We start from the raw sequence: 21530 nt of genomic DNA on the forward strand, positions 1-21530 counted from the left end.
AAACCTCTGTGAAAATTAGCAGATTAGTGGTTATTACAAAGCACTGCAAAAATAACTTTGGAAACTTTGCATAATGGATTTTACTTTAAATCTAGACACGTGCCAGATAAGCATCAGGTAAAGGACTGTGTGCACAGAATTAAATCCAGAGGAATTACAAATTTTCATCCATCCCCGAGATTTTGTCTGGGTATTCCTTGCTTAGCTGTCGTCGTGCGGCCACTGTTGATGCATAGATGACATATCCCCAGGAGAGCAACACGATCGAGAGGAGCAACTAAAAAAAAGCAAGAGGGGAAATTAAAAAAAAAAAAAATTACTGTAAGTGATACTTCCCTCCCTCCCCTCGCCCCAAGAGGTTGCCGCGTACGTTGCTAAGGTGGGAATTTCAGTGAAAAACTCGAATAAATGGGGTGCCGGAGGCGAGTACACCCAGCCGCCCTTACGTAAGAAGCGGAAGAGCGTGTCTTCCAGGAAGAGGCGGAGTCGAGGTGAGAGAGTGATAAGCCTTAATACAGGAATGGATTTTGGAGTTTCTGGCCGCTGAAGAAATAGGGGGCCTTCCGCCTGCGGGCCTACGGAGTCGACACCGTGGAGCCTCGCCAGACCAGGGACCTACCACTGAATAAATCCAGTCCAGGGTGCGGCGACTCACTGGCTTCATGGTAAGTTGGCGGCGGCGGCCCGCGGTAACGGAGGGAAACTGCAGGCCCTAGAGTAACCCCCGGGGCGGCGGCTGCCGAGCGGCGGCGGCCATCTTTCAGCCGGGCACAAGCGCCCGCCCCTCGCCTCCGGGAGCGTTTCCCATCAGCCGGGCCGGCCTCTTCCGCCCGGAGCTGGGGGCGGGCTCACGTGATACGGCGGCCTAGCTCGCGGTGGAGGGAGGGGATGGGATAAAGGAGAAAACATGTTAAAAATGACCTTTTTTGCTACTTAGATGGGCGTGCCTTGCGAACCGGTCTTCTTTCAGTTGCAGTGCGGTATTCACGCAAGATGTACCGTCGTGAGCATTTAAAATTTTATTTGAAAAAATCATTTTAAATATTACACGGGCTTCTAACGCTGGAGGGATTAACGTTTCCTCCCCCATTTGTTTCCACATAATACAGAGAGACGTTTGTATAGTCATCATTGACTTAAACAAGAGTACCACCCACTTTTATATAACAGCGACGAATCGTTGTGGGAGTGCCTGTTAATTGAGCCGCCCAAGAAACAAGTCTGAGAACGCAATGGCTTGTGGATGTAAATGGTATTTCTAAGAAGAAATAACGTAGCACGAATTACTTGGCATAATGTACCTGCCAATCCACAAGTGTGTTTTGAGCGTTTATGATGTGCTTAGAACGGTGGCACGTATCGGATAATAAGCCAAAGACGGCATTTTGTACGTGGGCGGTTTATACCTAGTTTAGCTCTAGAATGTTTGGGACGCTCACATCTGAGGCCTGTGGGTAGGGTGGGGCAGTGGGCCGCTTTAGGCTCAGACGTTGTCTCTATACATCTCAGATATCACCTAAAGAGGTTTTTAATCCAGATTCCGGGGAATGGGGAAGGGGAAAAGTATTCCTTTGAGAGAAAAATGTCGTCTGTCTTGGGAAGATTTTAAGGTCCTGTTCTCTTAGGTAATCCCTGTTTATCCCTAGACTGGAGTAGATTTCTTTATGAAGACTGGGTAGGACCCTGGTTGGGCTCTGGCTTTGGATTGCATTCGAATCCCCGTGTTATGACCTAGCTGTGCAACCGGAGGCGGTCACTTCAAGTAATTGAGTTCCTTTATACACTAAAGATAATTTTAGTAACTTCTCCCAGAGTTTGGTGAGATTTAAATGAGACCAAGCTAGTTATCGTGTTTTCCGGGTAATTTAGGAGGGAATATTAAGTATTACGCCTGTAACCCCCAGAAACTACTGGTAACAAGAATGATAGTGATGGCAGTGATTTGTGCCCGGGAGGGTCTCTCGTAGTTCTTATTCCAGGAATGGAGGGGCCGGTGGGGGAAGGGCGCGGGCTTGGCCGAGCACTTTAGGCCCCGCCCTCAGTGCCGGCGCCCTTCTACCGCGCATGCGTTACGCACGCGGCTGTTGTGTTTTGACGCGCGGGGGGCTGCGGAGTGGGTCTCGCTTTCTGCTGCCGTCCCCCAAGCTGCCATTGGTGATGAACGCTTTACGTCACAGGGGTCGCAGCAGCCGCCGGGGTCTCCGCTGTCTCGCGAGGAGGGTGAAGCGCCCCCGCCTGCTCCCGCTCCTGAAGGCCGGCGAAGAAGTCGCCGGGTACGCCTTCGCGGATCCTGCCGTCATCGACCTAGCTTTCTGGGCCGCCGGGAGCTTGGCACGAGCGCCCCAGCAGGGACTGCGCCGGTATCTTCCGAGGTGAGTGAGATCCCGAACAATGGGGCGCCGGGGTCGGAAGGGCTGGGCGGGCTGGCGCTCCCGGCCTGGAATGAGGCCCAGGGACCTGGGAGCTGCGGTCTTGGCCTGAGGGGCCGTCCGGGCCTCGGCGGGGCGGGGCTCCCAGCGGGCGGGCCGGCGGCTCCGGTGGCGCACCTGTGGATTTGTGCGGGCGGGCGGGGGAGCGTTGCGTTTCCTAGAAGCTCTCCCGAGGGGCACGAGCGTAGCGGTGTACTGGAAGGAGCTTGGTCTCTGGGAGGAAAAAAAAACCCCATAAAACAAAACGTTCGTGTCTCATTCGTGGTATCGCCTCTCTCAGAGGTGTGCCAGAGTTAGGTTAGGTGCCCTAATCTCACTGTCTGCCTGTCCAATGGGAGTAACATTGTTTTAGTTGGTTGTGATTATGTAATGCACGTGGGGTTTATCTGCGATCTTGGCTGGTGGCCGTTCTTAACCCAAGGAAGCCACTATCACCGTGACTCTTAGAGTTGTCTATGCTGTGTTACTCATTGTGGGCTGGGCTCGCTTGCCTGTGGTTTCTCCATCCATCCAGTTCAGCTTTCCTCGTGGACTGCTGATTCCTAGACTGGAAGGGGGCAGTACTGAGATGGAGCAAACAGTGTTTTAAGGGCAAAAGTGAACAGAATTTTTGGTAGGTAATTTTCAAGAATATTTAAGTTAAATTAAGAGTTACCCGACATTTAAGTTAATGGTGAGGGTTGGGTTCTTTTTGTTTTGTTTTGTTTTTAGTCAATGAAATTCAAAGCTGTAGTCAGCCAAAAACAATCAAGGCTTAGCTGGAATGAGTGGGTTTAGCGGGGAATGGTTCCCAAGCAGTTCTTTTTATGATTGGAGTTGGAGTTAATATTTATAGGATCTGGTCAATGGATCCTGTAAGATCTGTATGATTTTTTGGAACTGGTGATTAAATTGCAGTAATATAATGTTCTCAAAGGTCATGAGAGATAGGACCCAGATTATTTTTAATACTTGGGGTTTATTCTAGTTCATCTACTTGTGAACCCTTTTTAGCCACTTTGCCTGGATATATTAAATACAGTAATAATGTTAAGAAAAAAATTGTTACAGGCTGTCATCTTTCTGGATCTTTATAATCAGTTATAGGTGATGGAAAGGACTAAAATTAACTTTATTTTCACATATCGTGGGGAAACAGTATTAAATTCTTACTGCATGCTAATTGCTGTGCTAAAAATTTACATAGAATATATGCCTTCACACAACCAGCTTTTCAGGTGGGAACTGGTACTTAACCCATTTTAGAATTGAGAAAATTTAAGGTTTTGAGAAATTAAATGATTTCCTTCAGATCACACCATTAATACGTGGTTTTTGATTTTCAACCCTGGCTCTGCATTAGAATTAATGTCACTTTCCTGTATGTAATCAGCACCATCTTTAAATGTCCAGTCTATAATTTAGAGTCCAGCCTTTTGATTCTTTACTCCCTCTCATCCTTTTCCCTAGGTAAGTATGGTTGTTAATTATCTGAAATCCCCCAAAATGTGACAGGAAGGATTCTTATCTCTGTTAAAGCCAGTAGATTTGAAAATTTGGGGAAGGTTTGGCTTAATCATTGTATCCTAAAGATGGTAAACTTTATTTATAATTTGGGAGGTGGTTAAGGAAATAGGATCAGAAGAATTGATTTCATCTTTATGCCTATGGGGAAATTAACTTAAAGTCCCAATTCTTAGAGTGTTAAGATAGAGAAACCTTTATTGCAGGCTTCTAGAACCTGAGCACTAAATCTACCATCAGGTCCACCTTTACTATCTAAACCCAGAATTTATAAACCTGCGAATCTTAATCTGCCTCCTAGCCATTCCTATTTTATGTCTTAATTTGTATTTTTAAAACAGCTTTGTTGAAATATAATTTATATTCTATCTGTAAAGTTGACCAGTTTAAAGTATATAATCCAATGGGTTTTAGTATATTTAAAGAGTTGTGCAACTATAATTGAACATTTTCATCATTCCAGAAATAAACTTTGTAATCCCTCTCCCTCCCCCAGCAACCACCAGTCTGTTTCCAACCTTAGATTTGCCTATTCTGGATATTGTCATCATACAACATGTGGTCTTTTGTGACTTTTTTTTTTCCATTTAGCCTAATGAAAAGTTTCATCCTTATTGTAGCATGTATCAGTGTTTCATCCTTTTTTATTGCCCAATAATATTCCATTGTATGGATATACCACATTTTATTTATCTTTTCATCACTTGATAGGATTGTTTACACGTTTGAGTTCTTACGACAAATGCCGCTATGAATATTCACACGCAAGTTTTTATGTGGGACAAATTTTCATTTCTTTTGGATAGGTGTTGAATTCTTGAGTCATATGGTAATCCTACTTCGTTTGTATCTCAGCAAATATTTGAGCAAATTTTTTTTTTTTTTTTAAAGATTTTATTTATTTATTTGAGAGAGAGAGAATGAGAGACAGAGAGCATGAGAGGGAGGAGGGTCAGAGGGAGAAGCAGACTCCCTGCTGAGCAGGGAGCCCGATGCGGAACTCGATCCCAGGACTCCAGGATCATGACCTGAGCTGAAGGCAGTCGCTTAACCAACTGAGCCACCCAGGCGCCCCCAAATTTTTTAAAAAAGTAATCTCTGTACCCAATGGGGGGCTTGAACTCATGACCCTGAGATCAAGAGTCAGTCACGAGCTCTACTGACTGAGCCAGCCTGATGCCTCATTAGCAAATGTTTTAATTTTAGCATTAGTGATGCTTTTGAAGGAGTAAATCTCTTATTTGATGATGTACATTCATTGCCATTGTTTGATGTTTCTGATGAATACCATTCTTTATATCTAAAGATATTACTGTGAGAAATACAACTCTATTCTTTTTATCTATTATGGATGATATTACTGATCATCCTTTAGCTTTATGCTATGCTGTCAAAGTGGTTAACGGGCTTATAAAAATAGGGAAGGGAAGACTAAGATTCCTTTTTTTTTTTTTTTTTTTAGATTTTTTTTTTTTTGGAGAGAGAGCAAGAGTAGTGCATGAGCAGGGGCAGAGGGAGAGGGAGAAGCAGACTCCTCGCTGAGCAGGGAGCCTGATGCGAGGCCCGATGCGGGGCTCGATCCCAAGACCATGGGATTATGACCTGAGCTGAAGGCAGATGCTTAACTGATTGAGCCACTCAGGCGCCCATAAGAATCCATTTTTTAAAAAAAAATTCTACTTAGTTGAGATTTTGTTTTATTTGAACTTCAAGTTTACTACGTACTAATTTCCTTTAATAAAATGCATTCAGGCTTATAATTTTTATGTGAACCGTAAATGTTCAGTAAGCACTAAAATTCTATATTTCCGAGACACAACTTAAGATACAATGTATTAACTTTAAATTCACCAGTCTTTTGAAAAAGTCTAGAAATTCCTTTATTATATAGAGGGGCAAACTGAAATCTAGATCTAATTGGATGTCTCCAGTTTATAGAGTTAGTTTTAGGGGAAACCTGTTCTTCAGTCCAGGTTCTCCGATAACCTATCCAGTTTCCTCTCCACTCTTCCTTCCCCTAATGTACAGACTCTGTGATCCTAAAAATTTTCATTTTTAGGCTTTTTTTTTTTCTTCCCTCGGAGAATAAAAGTGTTAGAAGTAAGGGGAGATGCTGAGAAATTTATGTAATATTAAGGTTTAAATATATTAACAATTAGTATTGTATATAGTTCAGTATCTTAATAAAAGCAGTTTATAATTATATGCTGTTTAAGAACAGTGGTGATTTCTTATTTCTAGTCTAGAAAATGGAAGACTAGAAATACTTGGATGCCTGAAAAAGCATTCGTTCAGCATTAATTGATTTCCAGTTAAGTTATGTCTCTGAGAAAGTTAAGATGCCCTAGATGAGCTCTTAAGTTTAATATGAAAACCATGATGAAATAGTTATATTTCACAGTCATGAATTTTTGTTATGGATTTTGTTTTTGTTAAGAGTTAGGTATGGCCAGTGTTTAGAAAGTTATAATTCTGTTATTTGACTAACCTGATAGCAGTTGACCACTGATGGAACTTCCTGTGATAGAAGAGGTGGAGACAGATGAATAATAGGCCCAGGAAACATAAAGGAAGAAGCAAATACTTAATATATACTCAATGATTAGTATAGAATGCAGCTGAAGAGTGATTTTATACGATAACAAGGCCAAAAATGTGATGCACGCCAAATTTCAGCTCTGGCAAATTATTTTGAAAGTTATGGGTCAACATAAACTGATAAAGTTAAAGAAAACAAAACTAATCGTTAACATTTTAGCAATCCTTGTGGGAAAAAATAAGAGAACGGCCCTGGAAGCATGATTTCAAGAAACTTTGTGGCTGACTTTGGATTTAAATAAAAAAGCTAAGCAAGGCTTTTTAGGGATGCTGTTAAGGAATCAGTGAGGAATTGAATATGGTAGTGTAACAATAGTATAGTAATAATAACAACAACTAACATGTATACAGTAGTTGCTAGGAGTCAGGAACTATCTTTGAATGCTTTTACAATTACTATTTAATTTAGTCTTCACTAAAAGATAATTTTTGTGTGTGTGAAAGAATCTTCCACTAAAAACTAACTAAACTAAAACAGAATTGGTTTAAATGGGTGAACTTTTTGGTATGCAAATTATCTCACTACAGTTATTTTTAAAGGTGCATATACAATGCTTTCCACAAATAAAACAAGTCAGTAGTCTATATTGTATATGTATGAAAGATCTAAAACCATACATAGAAATAACACCTGCTGAGGACTATGGTGTTTTGGGTTTTTGTTTTCTAGAGAAGGATAGGAGGACATTTAAAAAAAATTGGAATAGCCCTGAGAAAATGTTAAGTTGTTAAATCTGAGTGTTGGATACATGGGTACTTGGTAGATTTTCTTTTCTCAGTTACTTTCAGTTAAATATTTCTCCATTAAATTCTCTTTTAAAAGAATAGAATGCTACAGAATATTTGAGAGCTTACTATGTACCAGGCACCTTTTCTAAGGGCTTTTTATATCTTCATAAACCCTGTGATGCAGGTTCTATTATTGCGGATGTGCATAGTCACACTGCTGGTATAGAACGAGGATTCAAACCCAGGAAATATCTAACTTTAGAGTTTGTGTTTTAAGTACTATATTGCTGTGCTACACACTGCCCCTTCATATTATGAGGATAATGAGCTACTCAACTATTTTCACCAAAGTATGTTTCACAGTCATTATTTGCACTTTTTTTTCAGATTGATTATTTTTTTATCCAGTTACTGATGTATTTTTTTTCCCTTTTACAGATAATGGCATCAGCTGCTAAGGAATTTAAAATGGACAACTTTTCACCTAAAGCTGGTACTAGCAAATTGCAACAGACCGTACCAGCTGATGCATCTCCTGATTCTAAGTGTCCTATATGCTTGGATAGATTTGATAATGTGTCTTACTTAGATCGCTGTTTACATAAGTTCTGTTTTCGCTGTGTACAGGAGTGGTCAAAAAACAAAGCTGAGTGTCCACTATGTAAACAGCCCTTTGATTCTATTTTCCATTCTGTGAGGGCAGAAGATGACTTCAAGGAGTATGTCCTAAGGCCTTCATATAATGGTTCTTTTGCAACCCCTGATGTTCCACGATTTCGCTATCGTACAACTATGACAAGGGATCGAAGTGCTTCTGTTTATTCACCTAATAATACCATGAATAGAAGAACAACAACTCCACCAGATAGTGGAGTACTATTTGAAGGGTTAGGCATTTCAACAAGACCTAGAAATGGTGAAATTCCTCAACTTATGAGACAGATTGCAATTAGGAGGCCAACTACTGCAGATGAAAGATCTTTGCGGAAAATTCAAGAACAGGACATTATTAATTTTAGACGAACTCTGTACCGTGCTGGTGCCCGTGTTAGAAATATTGAAGATGGTGGTCGCTGCAGGGATATTTCAGCTGAATTTTTCCGTAGAAATCCAGCTTGCCTTCACAGATTAGTCCCCTGGTTAAAACGTGAACTTACAGTTCTTTTTGGAGCTCATGGATCTTTAGTGAATATCGTCCAGCACATCATCATGAGTAATGTTACTCGCTATGACTTGGAGAGTCGGGAATTTGTGTCTGACTTAAGACCGTTTCTACTTAATCGGACTGAGCATTTTATACATGAATTTATCAGTTTTGCTCGATCTCCTTTTAACATGGCAGCTTTTGACCAGCATGCTAATTATGATTGCCCTGCTCCTTCATATGAAGAAGGTAGCCATTCTGATTCTTCAGTCATAACAATATCTCCTGATGAAGCTGAGACCCAAGAGTTGGATATCAGTGTAACCACTGTTAGTCAGGCACCATGGGATGATGAAACTCCAGGGCCATCTTACTCAAGCTCAGAGCAGGTACACGCTGCCATGTCTTCCCTTTTAAATACTTCTGATAGTTCAGATGAAGAACTTGTAACAGGAAGAGCCACGTCTCAGATACAAGGAGTACAAACTAATGAAGACCTAAATAATGACAGTGATTCTTCTTCAGATAATTGTGTCATTGTTGGGTTTGTTAAACCACTAGCTGAGAGGACCCCAGAACTTGTTGAACTGTCCTCTGATTCTGAGGAGTTAGGCTCTTATGAGAAAATGGAGACTGTGAAGACACAAGAACAGTCTTACAGTTCTGGTGATAGTGATGTTAGTAGATGTTCATCTCCACGCTCTGTCCTTGGAAAGGATGAGCAAATGAACAAAGGTCACTGTGGTTCTGGTAAAAGAATCAAGTCAAAAAAGGAAGAGAAACACTCTACGTCCTTGTCGTCTCCCAGAGACCTGAGCTCATCTATCAGAGGAGACAGAGTATATTCCCCATATAACCGTAGACACAGGAGGAGGGGAAGATCAAGAAGTTCAGATTCACGTTCCCAGAGTAGAAGTGGGCATGATCAGAAGAATCGTAGAAAGCATCATGGGAAGAAAAGGATGAAAAGCAAAAGGTCCAGAAGCAGGGAGAGTAGCAGACCTAGAGGTAGAAGAGACAAAAAGAGATCAAGAACTAGAGATAGCAGTTGGTCAAGAAGAAGCCAAACTCTCTCTCTCAGTAGTGAAAGCACCAGCAGATCAAGATCTCGTAGCAGTGATCATGGTAAAAGAAGATCACGGAGCAGAAATAGAGATCGTTATTATTTAAGAAATAATTATGGAAGCAGATATAAGTGGGAGTATACTTACTATAGTAGAAACAAGGACAGGGATGGCTATGAATCATCTTATAGGAGGAGGACTCTGTCCAGAGCTCATTATTCCAGACAATCTTCAAGTCCAGAATTTAGAATTCAGTCCTTTTCTGAAAGAACAAATGCTAGGAAAAAAAATAATCACAGTGAAAGAAAGTATTACTACTATGAAAGGCACAGATCAAGGAGCCTATCCAGTAATAGATCAAAGACTGCATCTACAGGGCCTGACTGGGTAAGAAATGAAAAGCCCGGAGGGAAACGAAAATACAAGACACGGCATTTGGAGGGTACTAATGAAGTGGCTCAACCTTCTCGTGAATTTGCTTCTAAAGTAAAGGAAAGTCATTACCAAAAATCCTCATCAAAATTGGATGGCAGCCACAAAAATGAGAGTGACAGCTTCTCAGACAGCCGATCATCAGACAGAGAGACAAAACACAAGAGGAAAAAAAGGAGGACCCGGAGCCTAAGTGTAGAGATAGTTTATGAAGGGAAAGCTACTGATACAACTAGACATCATAAAAAGAAAAAGAAGAAGCACAAGAAGAAACATAAGAAACATCATGGGGACAATCTTTCACGTTCGCCAGTTGTAATTACCATTGATAGTGATAGTGATAAGGATTCAGAAGTAAAGGAGGATACAGAATGTGACAATAGTGGTCCTCAGGACTCTCTACAAAATGAGTTTTTGCCTCCTCCCTTGGAACCATTTGAAGCTAAAGAGGTAGTTACAATAGAAGATGAGTTTGGCATCCTAGACAAGGAGTGTAGTATTACCACACTTAATAACAACTTGAATAATGCCAACAAAACTATGGATAATATTCCACCCCAGGCAGCTTCAGTTGAACAAACTCTTGATGTAAGAGAAGAGAGTACTTTAGCCTCTGATTCGGAGAATCAGCCCAGTAATGTCTCTTTTCAAACTGAGCCATCAAGGCAATTGCCATCTCCACGGACATCATTAATGTCAGTGTCTCTTGGTAGAGACCATGATATGTCTTAAAACTGCCAAAGCATCTCATTGAGAATTCTGATGGTATTAAAAAAAAAGAAAAAAAAAAACAGTGTCATCTACTGCAGTCTATTTAAAGATGACTTTTGGTGAAAGCTCTTTTCCCTCTTAAAAATATTTTAAGTGATTTTTTTTGTGTGTGTTAAAAATTTGTAAAAATCATTATTTGTTCGAAAAGTATGTATGTCCTACCCTCAGAGATACGCACTTTTAAGTGAGGAAAATGATACTGCTAGCAGTTTATTTAAAACTTGGGATCCTTTTTAAATAAAAAATATATAAATTTTAGAAGTTATTTCATAAAGCCATATGGTATTGACATATTTTTAAAGTAGTCAATGAGTATTTTTGAATTTTTTTTTTTTTTGAGAGTTATTCTGGAAATGTGTTATAAGCTAGGAGAATCCCTTTGGACAGTCTTTATTTTTCTTCTTAAAAATTTGTATGATTCAAAACCATTTCTTCAGGTTAAATTGAGGCATTTTAATCTGCACAGTTTATCTTGACATCTGCCAAAAGAAAAATTTAAATATTTCCTTTATATACTTGTTTATCTGGACTGCCAGTGAAACAAATGTGTATTCAACAAAATAAAAAATAAAATAGTAACACTTTAAAACAAGAATCCAGAAATTTTCCTATGCAGTATTGCCTTTAAAAAAAAAAAAAAAAACTATTTTAGAGGAGCTAAAATCTTGAAAATAGTTCAGGATATATAAATTTAAGGTGATCTGTGTTTAACTGCACAGCTTTAATTATTTTAGTTCTTTAATCTGATTATGAGGAATATATGTCTTCAACAGAATGCAGCTATGTAGCGTTTAGCTTACTAAAAACAAAAAACCCTTGCCAAACTTCTTTTACATTGGTAGTTCTTAGTAGTGGTTGTTTTTTTACATTTGGTAGTTCTAAAACATAGTGGTTATGTTTATGTTTTATCCTGTTTTAGAGATGACAAAGTGCTTTCCATCTAGCCTAAAGTAAGATTGCCAGGGGAGAACAGAACTTGGATTAAGTCTAATTCAGCCTTCAGTTTGCCTTGCTACCATATTCATTCGTTGTTCAACAGAAGTTGGAATGCCTGCAGTGTGACAGGTTCTATACTATGTTTTTAGGATTTCAGTGATAGAACAAAGCAGATCTTCTCCTTGCCTTCACGGGACAAAGTATAATTTCCTATAAGAACATACAGTGGGGGCCTAATCTCATGTGGAAGTGATGGCTGAATTGAAATTCAGAAAACAAGTAGATGTTAGCTAGGAGTAGAGGTGTTCTTAGCAAAGGAAAAGATGTCCAAAGATCCAAAAGCAGAAGAGTAGCCTAGCATATTCCAAGAACTAAAAGAAGGCAAAGTTAACCAAAGGGCAAGGAGTGTGGGACCAAGCTTCGTAGGTCATGTTTGTATTTGTCCTCATGACAGTAGGAAATTCTTTTAAAATGACAAATGACAATCTAAATTGATGTCAGCATTTTTAGTAAGCTCAGACACTGAGAAATTACGGGAAGGTTATGGTTAGTTGATCAAGGAATGTACTTTGAAATTATGACATGATTTTGTTTTTTCTTAAGTTTTAAAAAATGCACTTTGATTTTCTGATTTTACATGATATTTTTAGTTAAACATTTAGTGAAAACCTATCTTAATGTTTTCAGTTGAACCCATGAAACTCATCTTAATACAGGCACCATCACATCATCCTCTTAGGTGTTCAGGCCAAAAATTTCCCAGTCTTTGATTCTCCTCCTTCAGCCCTCTCATTCAATCCCCAGATCCTGGTCACTGAATATTTCTAACGTGTCTGTACCATCCAATCCAGGCAGCCATGAGCTCTCACCTGTGCTCTTATAATGGGTCTGCCTGCATCCACTGTTGCTCTACACCTACCCGTTTGCCTCCAACCATTCTTGATGTGGCATTCAAAAGATACTTTAAAAAATTGTTTGTTTTTTCATTCCCCTATTTAAAATCCTTCAGTAACTTTCTGTTATTCTTAGGATACTTAATAAAAGCAAACAGAAATCCAGCATAATATTGTTTACATACCTCTGCCTAATCAGGTTCTGGTTCATCTTCAGCTTTTCTCTCACCTCACTTGTGCTCTGGCCATCCTAACCTGCTTCAGGTCTGTGGAGGTGCTGCTCCTTGCTAATGCAGAGCCTTCATACGTGGATTTTTCTTCTGCTGGAAACTGAATTCCATCCTAGCTAAAGGAGGCTTCTGGTAAAGTGTGCCCCTCTTCCACTATTTCCCCTCAATTGCTCCCTTATTAATCCTGGACTCTTTCTGTAGTAATTGATTACTAAATGTTCTCTCACCAGTCTGCAGTTCTTTGGCAACTGTATGTATGTGTACTGGTAAATCCCTTCTGTTTTCTTTCACATAACAAGTGCTTGAAGCACATATTGGATGGATGACCAGGTGGTAGGGATTTTAAAAATTGGCCAAGACCTGCTTTCTGCTTTCAGAGGGCTCCACTCTCTGTCAGCTTTTAGCCTGACACTGTTCTGTTCATCTGAATTCAGTGTCCACGAGACATTTTATCTTACCTCAGGTTTTCAGTGTTTTTGTGACTTTTGCAACTTTTTTGTTAAAGGAAATGCAGCCAAGCATTTGCACTTGCTCCTTCATGAATCCTCAGATTGACGAGGGGAAAACTTTTTCTTACTTTCACTTCCCATTCTCAGGAAGCTCTGTGGGAGCCAATCCAAGGGCCTCCCCAACCCATTTAATGTGTAATAATGATGGGCTGTGTGTATAAAGGGGCAACAACTTATTCAAGGTAAGCTGATGGCCCATTCTTACTGGGAGTTCTTCCATCATGGGGAAAAATTGCAATCCTCTGCCAGTGGGTATGGATGCAGTGAGCCAGTCAGCACATCCCTAGACTCAAAATTTTTCAGAAGGTTCTTTAGGATACCAGAAACCATGTGTAACCTGGTTTGGGTTGTCACCAGCCCTGGTGTTCCCACCAATGGGGGCAGGGGATGGGAAGTAGAGGAGAAGCGTTCCTCTTCACAAACCAGATTTCATCAGAATTCTGAGCATGGGTCCATTTCTAATATTAAGCTCATAAAGCTATGTGCAATTGAAATGTTAACATTAAATTACTATAATGTGCTATCACTGGGACCAGAACTTAGTACCCCCTTACTTGCAAGGGATAAGTTCCAAGATCCCCCCCCCCGTGAATGCCTGCAACTAGATAGTACCCAACGCTGTCGTATTTTCTATACATACATAACTATGGTATAAAGTTTAATTTATAAATTAGGCACAATAAGAGATTAACAATAATAAGGATTGGACAGTTATAACAATATGCCGTAATAAAAGTTATGTGAATGTGGTCTCAAAATAACTTGTACTCTTCTTGTGATGTGAGATGGTAATATGCCTACATAATGAGGTGAATGACCTAGGCGTTGTGTTGTAGGATTTGGCTGCTATTGATTGACCTCAAGAGACTTCAAAAGGCTTCCAAATCATAGTTGACTGCAGATAACTGAAACATGAGAAGCAAAACTGCAGATGGGGGCAGGGGGCACTACTATATAGACCTGTCCAGGGATTGATGCCTTTAGAAAAACCTACATGGGAAGCTAAATCATGATCACTGTGTATGTTGCCTACTCTCAAATGGTTCAGAAAAAAATACTACATGCGTAGATGGAGACAGTGATAAAGTGAATTGTGGCAAAATGTTGAAAGTTGAGGGTAAAAATACAGGAAGTCTATTTTTGTAGTTTCTCTGTAAGTTTGAAATAATTTCAAAACAAGCTAATAAAATTGCCTCTATGGGCCTGCAGGTTACCTGTATGTGTCCATCAGAGTTTTCAGTCATGTTTACTCAGCAAAAGGAAAAAAAGTCACAAAGGCAAACATGCAGTAATTATTAAAGCCACTTTGTGAGAAGGAGCCAGAGTCACTAGAGAGGTGTTCTCATCCCATTTATAAGGCCTGGCCTGTTGAGATCTTAGTCCGAGATACACAGTTACAACTGCTCTTGGTTCCATGCTCAGAAGCAAGCTTGTGAGGGGTATAAAATCAAAGGAGAGTTTTTTTCTTAAATTTAGGATGGAGGGAAGACAAGCTCTCTGGGAAGGAGACCTTGGAACAGGAAAAGTTAAAGGCAAAGGAGAGTGGTAATGGATGCAGCAGAGTTCCTGAATGGCAAAGCACAGAACACAGGTAAGTGAATTGGTAATGGATAGAAGCAGAGGCAAATCTTACTCTAAAGTGGCAGAAGAAGGTAAATGCCCAAAGAAATGTGAGTAGATACATTTGAGATGAGGTGGTTCACACAGTAAAGCCTGTCTTTTCTCCATGAAGTAGGAAGCAGTGCCAACTTCTGAGAAAGGTGGCTCGTAAGTAAGATTGGGCTTGAGGAAAGGAATGAGAAAATGGCCGCTGAGGGGCATGGAGAGAGGGTTAGCTAAGAATTACTGATGAGTGCTGAGGCCTGAGGCCTCCCCTTAAGACATGGCATATTGTATGGGACACCAAGATTTGTGATTTTGTCCTGGTAGCATTCAGCACTGTGGGAGTAGAAGCAGAAACTAATGGTGGACATTTAGTATGTGTTCAGTATTTCTACAGTGAATGAATACACGGATGGCTTACGGTTGGAGTTCTGCTGAATGTGACTAATAAAACAACAGGGGCAAGGGAAATTGAGATACTGGTGAGTATGGTTGAATTGATGCATTTTGGTATCTGGGCTGTGTAGGGAAGGAAGTGAAGCTATGAGGTGACCATTATACTTCAAGAACAGGGAGATACCAAAGCATTCGTTTTCCAATGAGGTTCAAGTAGATATAGTGGAGGTAGGTGTAAGAAGACTGAAGAAATACTTGAAAGAGTGCCTAATTCTAGGCATGATTGGAAGTAAGTAGAATGGGTAGAGGTGAAGGTGATTGGAATTGTTAGTGATCAGTGAGGCTGGAAGTGTACAGGGAAGATGCTGTGGGTGATGGCAGCAGATAGAGGATGGAGAAGAAAAGGGGGCTTGTGTCATGGGTATGACAACTGTGCTTGTGTTCCACTAGAGCGGCTGGCACGTGTACAGAGGAGGTAATAAAAACTTGGTAAAGAATTGATTATTTTCTCATTCTGAGTTTTTAGTCAATGCCTGGACCCCTTAGGTATTAGAAAACCACGCAATAGGACCATTTCAAAAAGTACAGAAAGATCGGTTGTTACAATGTCATGAAAATTAGGAAATTCTTACTTTACCTGCAAGGATATTGGGGGATGGTAAATCCACTGGATCTATGCCTGAGAAAAGCAAGAGGTAAGGGAAATGGAAGTCCAGTTAGGCCAAGGTCTGAGTCGATAAATTTATCCCCATAGAAGCTGCAGCTGTGATGTTTGCCACAACATTAGATGATGGACTTTTATATAGACACGAGGGGGCAGAATTAGGTATCTAGTATTTGCCTGGAGTAAGCTGCTTCTCTAAACATCTGCAGTTTAGATAGGTAAACAGTTCTCCCCTAGGGAAAAGGATATCTCTTTGCCTTTCTGTCTGTAAAATTCTTTTATTCATCAAACACCAAGTACATGTGGCCCAAGTCCGTGCTGAATGCTAGGGGTATAACAATGAATTGGGTAGGAACCAACAGGAATTTTAAAGAAGGTGGGAATGGAACGATTAGATTTGTTCTTAACCAGCAGTAATGTAGAAGAAAGTTTGGAGTGGGAAAGCCTCAGTGACACTGCTTAAGAAGCTCTGCAGTAGCTCAAGCCAGAAATCAGAAGGGCCTGTAGAAGAATAGGGATCCAGTGAAGAGGCTGGATTTAGTAAATTTCTGTGGTAGAGTAGACACAATTTGGGTACCATGTAGATGAGGATGGGCTGTGAGGAAGAGGGAAAAGTCTGGTATGATGAGATTTTTCTTACCCCATGTGAGAATTAGATGCCTGGTGATAATATTCAAGGTAGGAAATAGAGGAATAGGGATAGTTTGGGGAGGACAGTGAGTTCAGTTTGAGAGAGAGCTGCCTACAGCTGCACTGTCCAGTACAGTAGCTACCAAGCACACATGGATATTACTTGAAATGTGGCTAGTAAAACCGAGAAACTGAATTTTAAATTTTGTTTAAGGACGATTATGGCTGCCATATTGGCCAATACAGGTAGAGAGCATTTCTATCATCACAGAAAATTCTGTTGGACAGCATGGAGGACATCCAGGCAGATGAATTCCAGTGGGTAGCTGGAACTAGGAGTATGAATCTTGGAGGAGAGATTGGGACTAGGGAGGTGATTTAGAAGTCACTGGGAAACTAGGGAGTACTAGTGAGGTTGTAGAAGTGGATGAGCTCTCCCAGAGAGTAGAACAAGAAGAGGAGCAGGCGTAAGAGAAGATTGTAGAGAATACAAGATTAAGGAGGCTGGCAAAAGAAGGAAAGCTTTCGAAGGACACCAAGTGTTCCCTCTAGTCCCATATACTTTCTTGCCTCTTCGGTTTTATGTTCCATCTACTAAATATCAAATGGGGTGTCCTGCATGCAGTAGGACATAAACAGAATTTCTAAGAGGTTAATCTTCATTTTAAATTCTTGGAGCATGTCACTGTTACCTTCATGTGGTCATTGAATCAGGTAATTCTGCTCTGGGTGGAGCAGATTAGGCCACCTACAAGAATATCTAATACCATTTTTAGAATACAGGATTAAGAAGTATAATCTTTTGACCCTACCCTATCAATTACCCTCTTCCTCTATACTTTCCTTCATACTCAGCTATATGATTTTGCAGATTATGTTTAAATCACTCCCTTGCAGTAACCCTACAACTCTCTTGCCCTTATGTCTCTCCTTGTTCACTTAGTTCAGGGGTCAGCAACCTTTTCCTGCAAAGGCCATATAGTAAATACTTTAGGCTTTATGGGTCATATGTAGTCTCTGTTGTATAGTCGTTTTTTTGTTTGGTTTTTTTTGCAACACTTTAAAAATGTTAAAACAATTTTTACCTTTGGCCTGTTTAAAAATAAGTCACATGCCAGATTCCGCAGCAATAGTTGGCCTAGCAAGACCTCAGTTTGGATCGACCCAACTCTTCAGTTGTGCCTACATGCATCCTGCTGAGTGTTTTTGAAGGAAATTAGTAACTGCAGATTGGTGTCACCATGGAAACACAATCCCCAGCCTCAACTTCATACAATATGTTAGTGGAGTATTTTCTTTAGTGTTCTTGCTCATTGGTATAATGGGTATATTTCATACCTTTTTCCTCCTCAAACCTCCCACTTGTCTCTACCACATGCTTTCCTTATTGGCGGGGCAGTTCTGGCCAGTGCCAGGTTTGGGCAAACATAAACCCTATTTACCAAAAAGTTACCTCTGTAGCAAAAGGTGTAAATATTGGGAAAAGTGAAGAATTGTAATTTTTGCATTCAACCTACCATAGCGTCCATCTTCACTCCATCAGTGGATGAAGCTCTCTTCCTCTAGGCCTTTAGTTCTCACACTTTTGCATGCATCAGTATCACTTGGAAGGCTTATTAAAACCAATTGCTGAGGCCTACACCCACAGTTTCTGATTCAGGACATCTACGATGCCAAGAATTTGCTTTTCTAACAAGTTTCCAGGTGGTTCTGATGCTACTGGCCTACAAACCAGAGTTTGAGAACCACTGTTCTAGGACATCCCTTCCACATGTGCTCAGGATTTCACTTACCCCCCACTTTAGTAGGAATGTTGATTTTTAAATTATCCTCCCTTTTCCTTTATCTCATGTTTTTTAGTTGCTTTGGTACTTAGAACGAGGTCTGTGGACCAGGAACATCAGTATCACCAATGTCAGCGTGTAAGAATTGCAGTCTCAGACCTACTAGGTCAGAATCTGTATTTTAATAAGACCTGTGTGGGCATTCATGTTTGGGAAGCACTGCCTGTGGGTCATTATCAGCAAGCAAGCAAGCATGTTCTTGATTTCCTCCTCCAAGCCTGCCCATCTTCCAGTGTCCCATGTTAGTAGATGGCACCACCATTCATGCAGCTGCTCAGGCTAAACAGGGATTCCCCTTGACTTCTTTCTCACATGTTCTACATCAATTCATCACCAAATTGTGTGTGATTTTAGGGTTATATATCCTGCAACTTTACCACTTCCACAGCTTTGATCTTGATCCAAGATGCCCTCATCTCTCACTTGGACTAGTGCTGCTACCAGCTTCTTACCTGGTTACTCGGCTTCTACCCTGTCCCCCAGCAGCTTGTTTTCTTCCAGTCAACCACAGTGATCCTTTAAAAACAGATCTTACATTCCCTTTCAAAATCCTGCCATGGTTCCCCATCATATTTAAAATCAAAACCAAAGCTGAAGTCCTTTTTGTGGTCGGTCAGGGTGTATGTGAACTGCCTTGGCCACCTCTCTCTCTCTTTCCCCCAGCCCATTTCACTCTAGCAAGACCGCTCACCTCCTTTTTCTTTTGCAGGCCTGGTTCACTCCTGGTTTTTTTTTTTTGTGCTTTTTCTTTTTTTCTCTTTTGCATTTTGCTTGCTTGTTTAGTACAATGCTCTTCACCCAAATGACATTCTCTCTCACTTCCTTTAGGTCTTCCCTGATTTAGCTCATCTTATATAAGCAACCCTCATTACTTTTTATTCCCTTATCTTGCTTTATTTCTCCTTCCTGAACTTACTGTTATTTACTTTCTTGCCTGTCTTCCACACTAGGATATAATAAGCTGTAAACCTGTCTTCTCCATTTTAGTCATGGTGCTGCCGTTCTCCTCGTTGCTCAAACCAGATGCCTGCAATGTAGCCTTGATATTTTTTTTTTCTTTCTTCCTTTCCACTGCCATTCACTCAGTCCTCTATATCTGAAACATTTCATTTCTTATTCTCCACCGCCACTGTCTTATCTGTGCTCTCATCATCTCTTACTTGAGTCACCGCTCATCGATCTACTTGTTCTGCATAGGAGCCAGAGAGAAAGTCTTTAAATTAAAAAAAAAAAAAAGTCATCAAATTATGTTACTCCTTGCTTAAAATCCTGCAATGTGTTTCTTTATTCCTTGCCTTACAAGGCCCTCTTTACCAATTCAGCAGGACTGTCTGCCATTTTTCCCTTGTTCAAGAAGGGATATCCCTTGTTCACTTTTTCTCTTTGACTCATTTGTGCTTTCTGTCCCCCTGCATGGAATCCCTCTCTTCTTACTTTTTTGGTTTTTGTTTTTTTAAAAGATTTTATTTATTTGACAGAGAGAGACACAGCGAGAGAGGGAACACAAGCAGGGGGAGTGGGAGAGGGAGAAGCAGGCTTCCCGCTGCGCGAGGAGCCTGATGCGGCTCGATCCCAGGACCCTGAGATCATAACGACTGAGCCACCCAGGCACCCCTCTTCTTTTTTGAATAGCTCATTCCTTCTCATTCCTAAGGACTCAGCTAAAATGTGACCGACCCAGAGAGAGATGCCCTTACCACCGTATTGAAATAGTTTTTTCCACCCTCCATTATTTTGTCGCATGACTCCATTTGCTTTCTTTGTGTCATTTCACGTTTGCTTGAAAGACACTTTTCAGAAAATGAAATGTAAGTCAGACTGGGAAGAGATATTTAGAATACATATATTTGACAGTGGGCTCATATCCAGAATAAATAACTTGTAAATCCATAATACAAAGAAAACTCAATCAGGCAAAAGATGGGAACAAATACCTCACTAAAGAAGATAGATGAATGAATGGCCAATAAATACATGCAAATGTGCTCACATCATTAACCGTTTGAGGAGTTAAAACCACAATGAAACACCGTTTCACACTGACCAAAATGGCAAATTGACCAATGTGTATCTACTGGAGCTCTTACTCTACCCCACTGGTACATCCAAAACAGTACATCTATTTTGGAAAACGGGGCAGGTTTCTGTGACGTTAAACATGCACTTACCATAGGACCTACACGACCTGGAGGAAGCAGTTACACCCATACACATTTTTCAAAACTCATGGAATTATACACTTAAAATCTGTGCATTTTATTGAGTCCAAACTTTCCTGATATAAAAGCAAAATGAAAAAAACGGCCCCTCTGGGTGAGCGAGCGCCCACAGGTTGGCAAACCAGGCAGCCAGAGGACGCGAAAGCTCAGGGAAAAATGCGGTCGGGGAGGCGGGGACCTGCGGCAGTCCAGCTGCTGTGGCATGCCCCAGCAGGCTGCTAGTTGCACTTTCGATTTCCTGTCTGCTCTTGAGGTTCCCGGGCGGCTCCACCCCTCAGCACTGGGTCTGGGTTCTCTTGTGAGAAGATCTGTGTCAGCCCGCCGCCACCAGGCTTTCAAGAGAGTGGGACGCGGGCGAAGCAGGGACCTCACCGGGAGCCAAGCTGCTAGCATGTCGGCCGAGGATCGGCGGAATCTGCACGCCTTCCGGGATTATGTCACGAAGACTCTGGACCCTACCTACATCCTGAGCTACATGGCCCCCTGGTTTAAGGACGGTGAGTGGTCCCCAGTGACGCCTGCCCCTTGGAGCAAGGAAACAACTCAGGACTTGCTTTTCCCTTCCTTTTAATCAGCGCCAAGTAGCCCGCTAGGAACGCGGGTGTTGAGGCAAGATCCCCACGGCATTTCAAGACTGGAGATTGCCAGGAGAATTTGAGGAGCCTTTGGAGGTCCAGATGGACAAATAGTCCCAGAGAAGTGAAATGACTTGTGTAGGATTGCACATCTATTTAAGTTCAAAGCTGGGGAAACAAACCATTGTCCATTTCATTTATTTTCTCTAATGGTTATGTCTACGGTGTCCAGCTTTGTACTGACAGATTCAGGAGTAAGATATAGCCCCCCCCCCTTTTTTGGCTCTTTAAAACACTTTGCAGCTAAGATTTTGGGGGCAGGATACTGGTGAGGACAGATGTACATAAATGATTACAAAATG

The 21530-nt window shown here is 41.0% G+C and overlaps 3 protein-coding genes across 6 annotated transcripts in view; 2 read left to right on the forward strand and 1 right to left on the reverse strand.

The window, feature by feature from the left end:
• Window positions 1-60: 60 nt before the first annotated feature.
• On the reverse strand, window positions 61-884 carry SMIM27 (small integral membrane protein 27). The gene is made up of 2 exons (XM_032396752.1): window positions 620-884; window positions 61-277 (listed from the first exon to the last, which is right to left on the reverse strand). The coding sequence occupies exons 1-2, from the start codon at window positions 662-664 to the stop codon at window positions 155-157; spliced, it is 168 nt and encodes a 55-aa protein (XP_032252643.1). The 5' UTR covers window positions 665-884; the 3' UTR covers window positions 61-154.
• On the forward strand, window positions 433-11259 carry TOPORS (TOP1 binding arginine/serine rich protein). 4 transcript variants are annotated; one of them, XM_032396746.1, is made up of 4 exons: window positions 433-665; window positions 938-1003; window positions 2178-2372; window positions 7698-11259. In XM_032396746.1, the coding sequence occupies exons 1-4, from the start codon at window positions 663-665 to the stop codon at window positions 10629-10631; spliced, it is 3198 nt and encodes a 1065-aa protein (XP_032252637.1). In that variant the 5' UTR covers window positions 433-662; the 3' UTR covers window positions 10632-11259. The 4 variants fall into 4 exon arrangements, with proteins under 4 accessions (XP_032252637.1, XP_032252638.1, XP_032252639.1 ...); XM_032396748.1 differs by lacking the exon at window positions 433-665 and adding an exon at window positions 1110-1252 and having other exon boundaries at window positions 942-1003; XM_032396747.1 differs by lacking the exon at window positions 938-1003 and having other exon boundaries at window positions 435-665.
• Window positions 11260-20846: 9587 nt separating this feature from the next.
• The window catches only part of DDX58 (DExD/H-box helicase 58), a 36250-nt gene continuing 35566 nt past the window's right edge, over window positions 20847-21530 (forward strand). The window contains exon 1 of the mRNA XM_032396750.1: window positions 20847-21090. Coding sequence (XP_032252641.1) covers window positions 20985-21090 — 106 coding nt within the window. The 5' untranslated portion in view covers window positions 20847-20984. The remainder of the gene's footprint in view (window positions 21091-21530) is intronic.

This window comes from Phoca vitulina, unplaced genomic scaffold (genome assembly GCF_004348235.1).
Source record: "Phoca vitulina isolate PV1807 unplaced genomic scaffold, GSC_HSeal_1.0 scaffold94, whole genome shotgun sequence".
Classification (NCBI taxonomy): domain Eukaryota; kingdom Metazoa; phylum Chordata; class Mammalia; order Carnivora; family Phocidae; genus Phoca; species Phoca vitulina.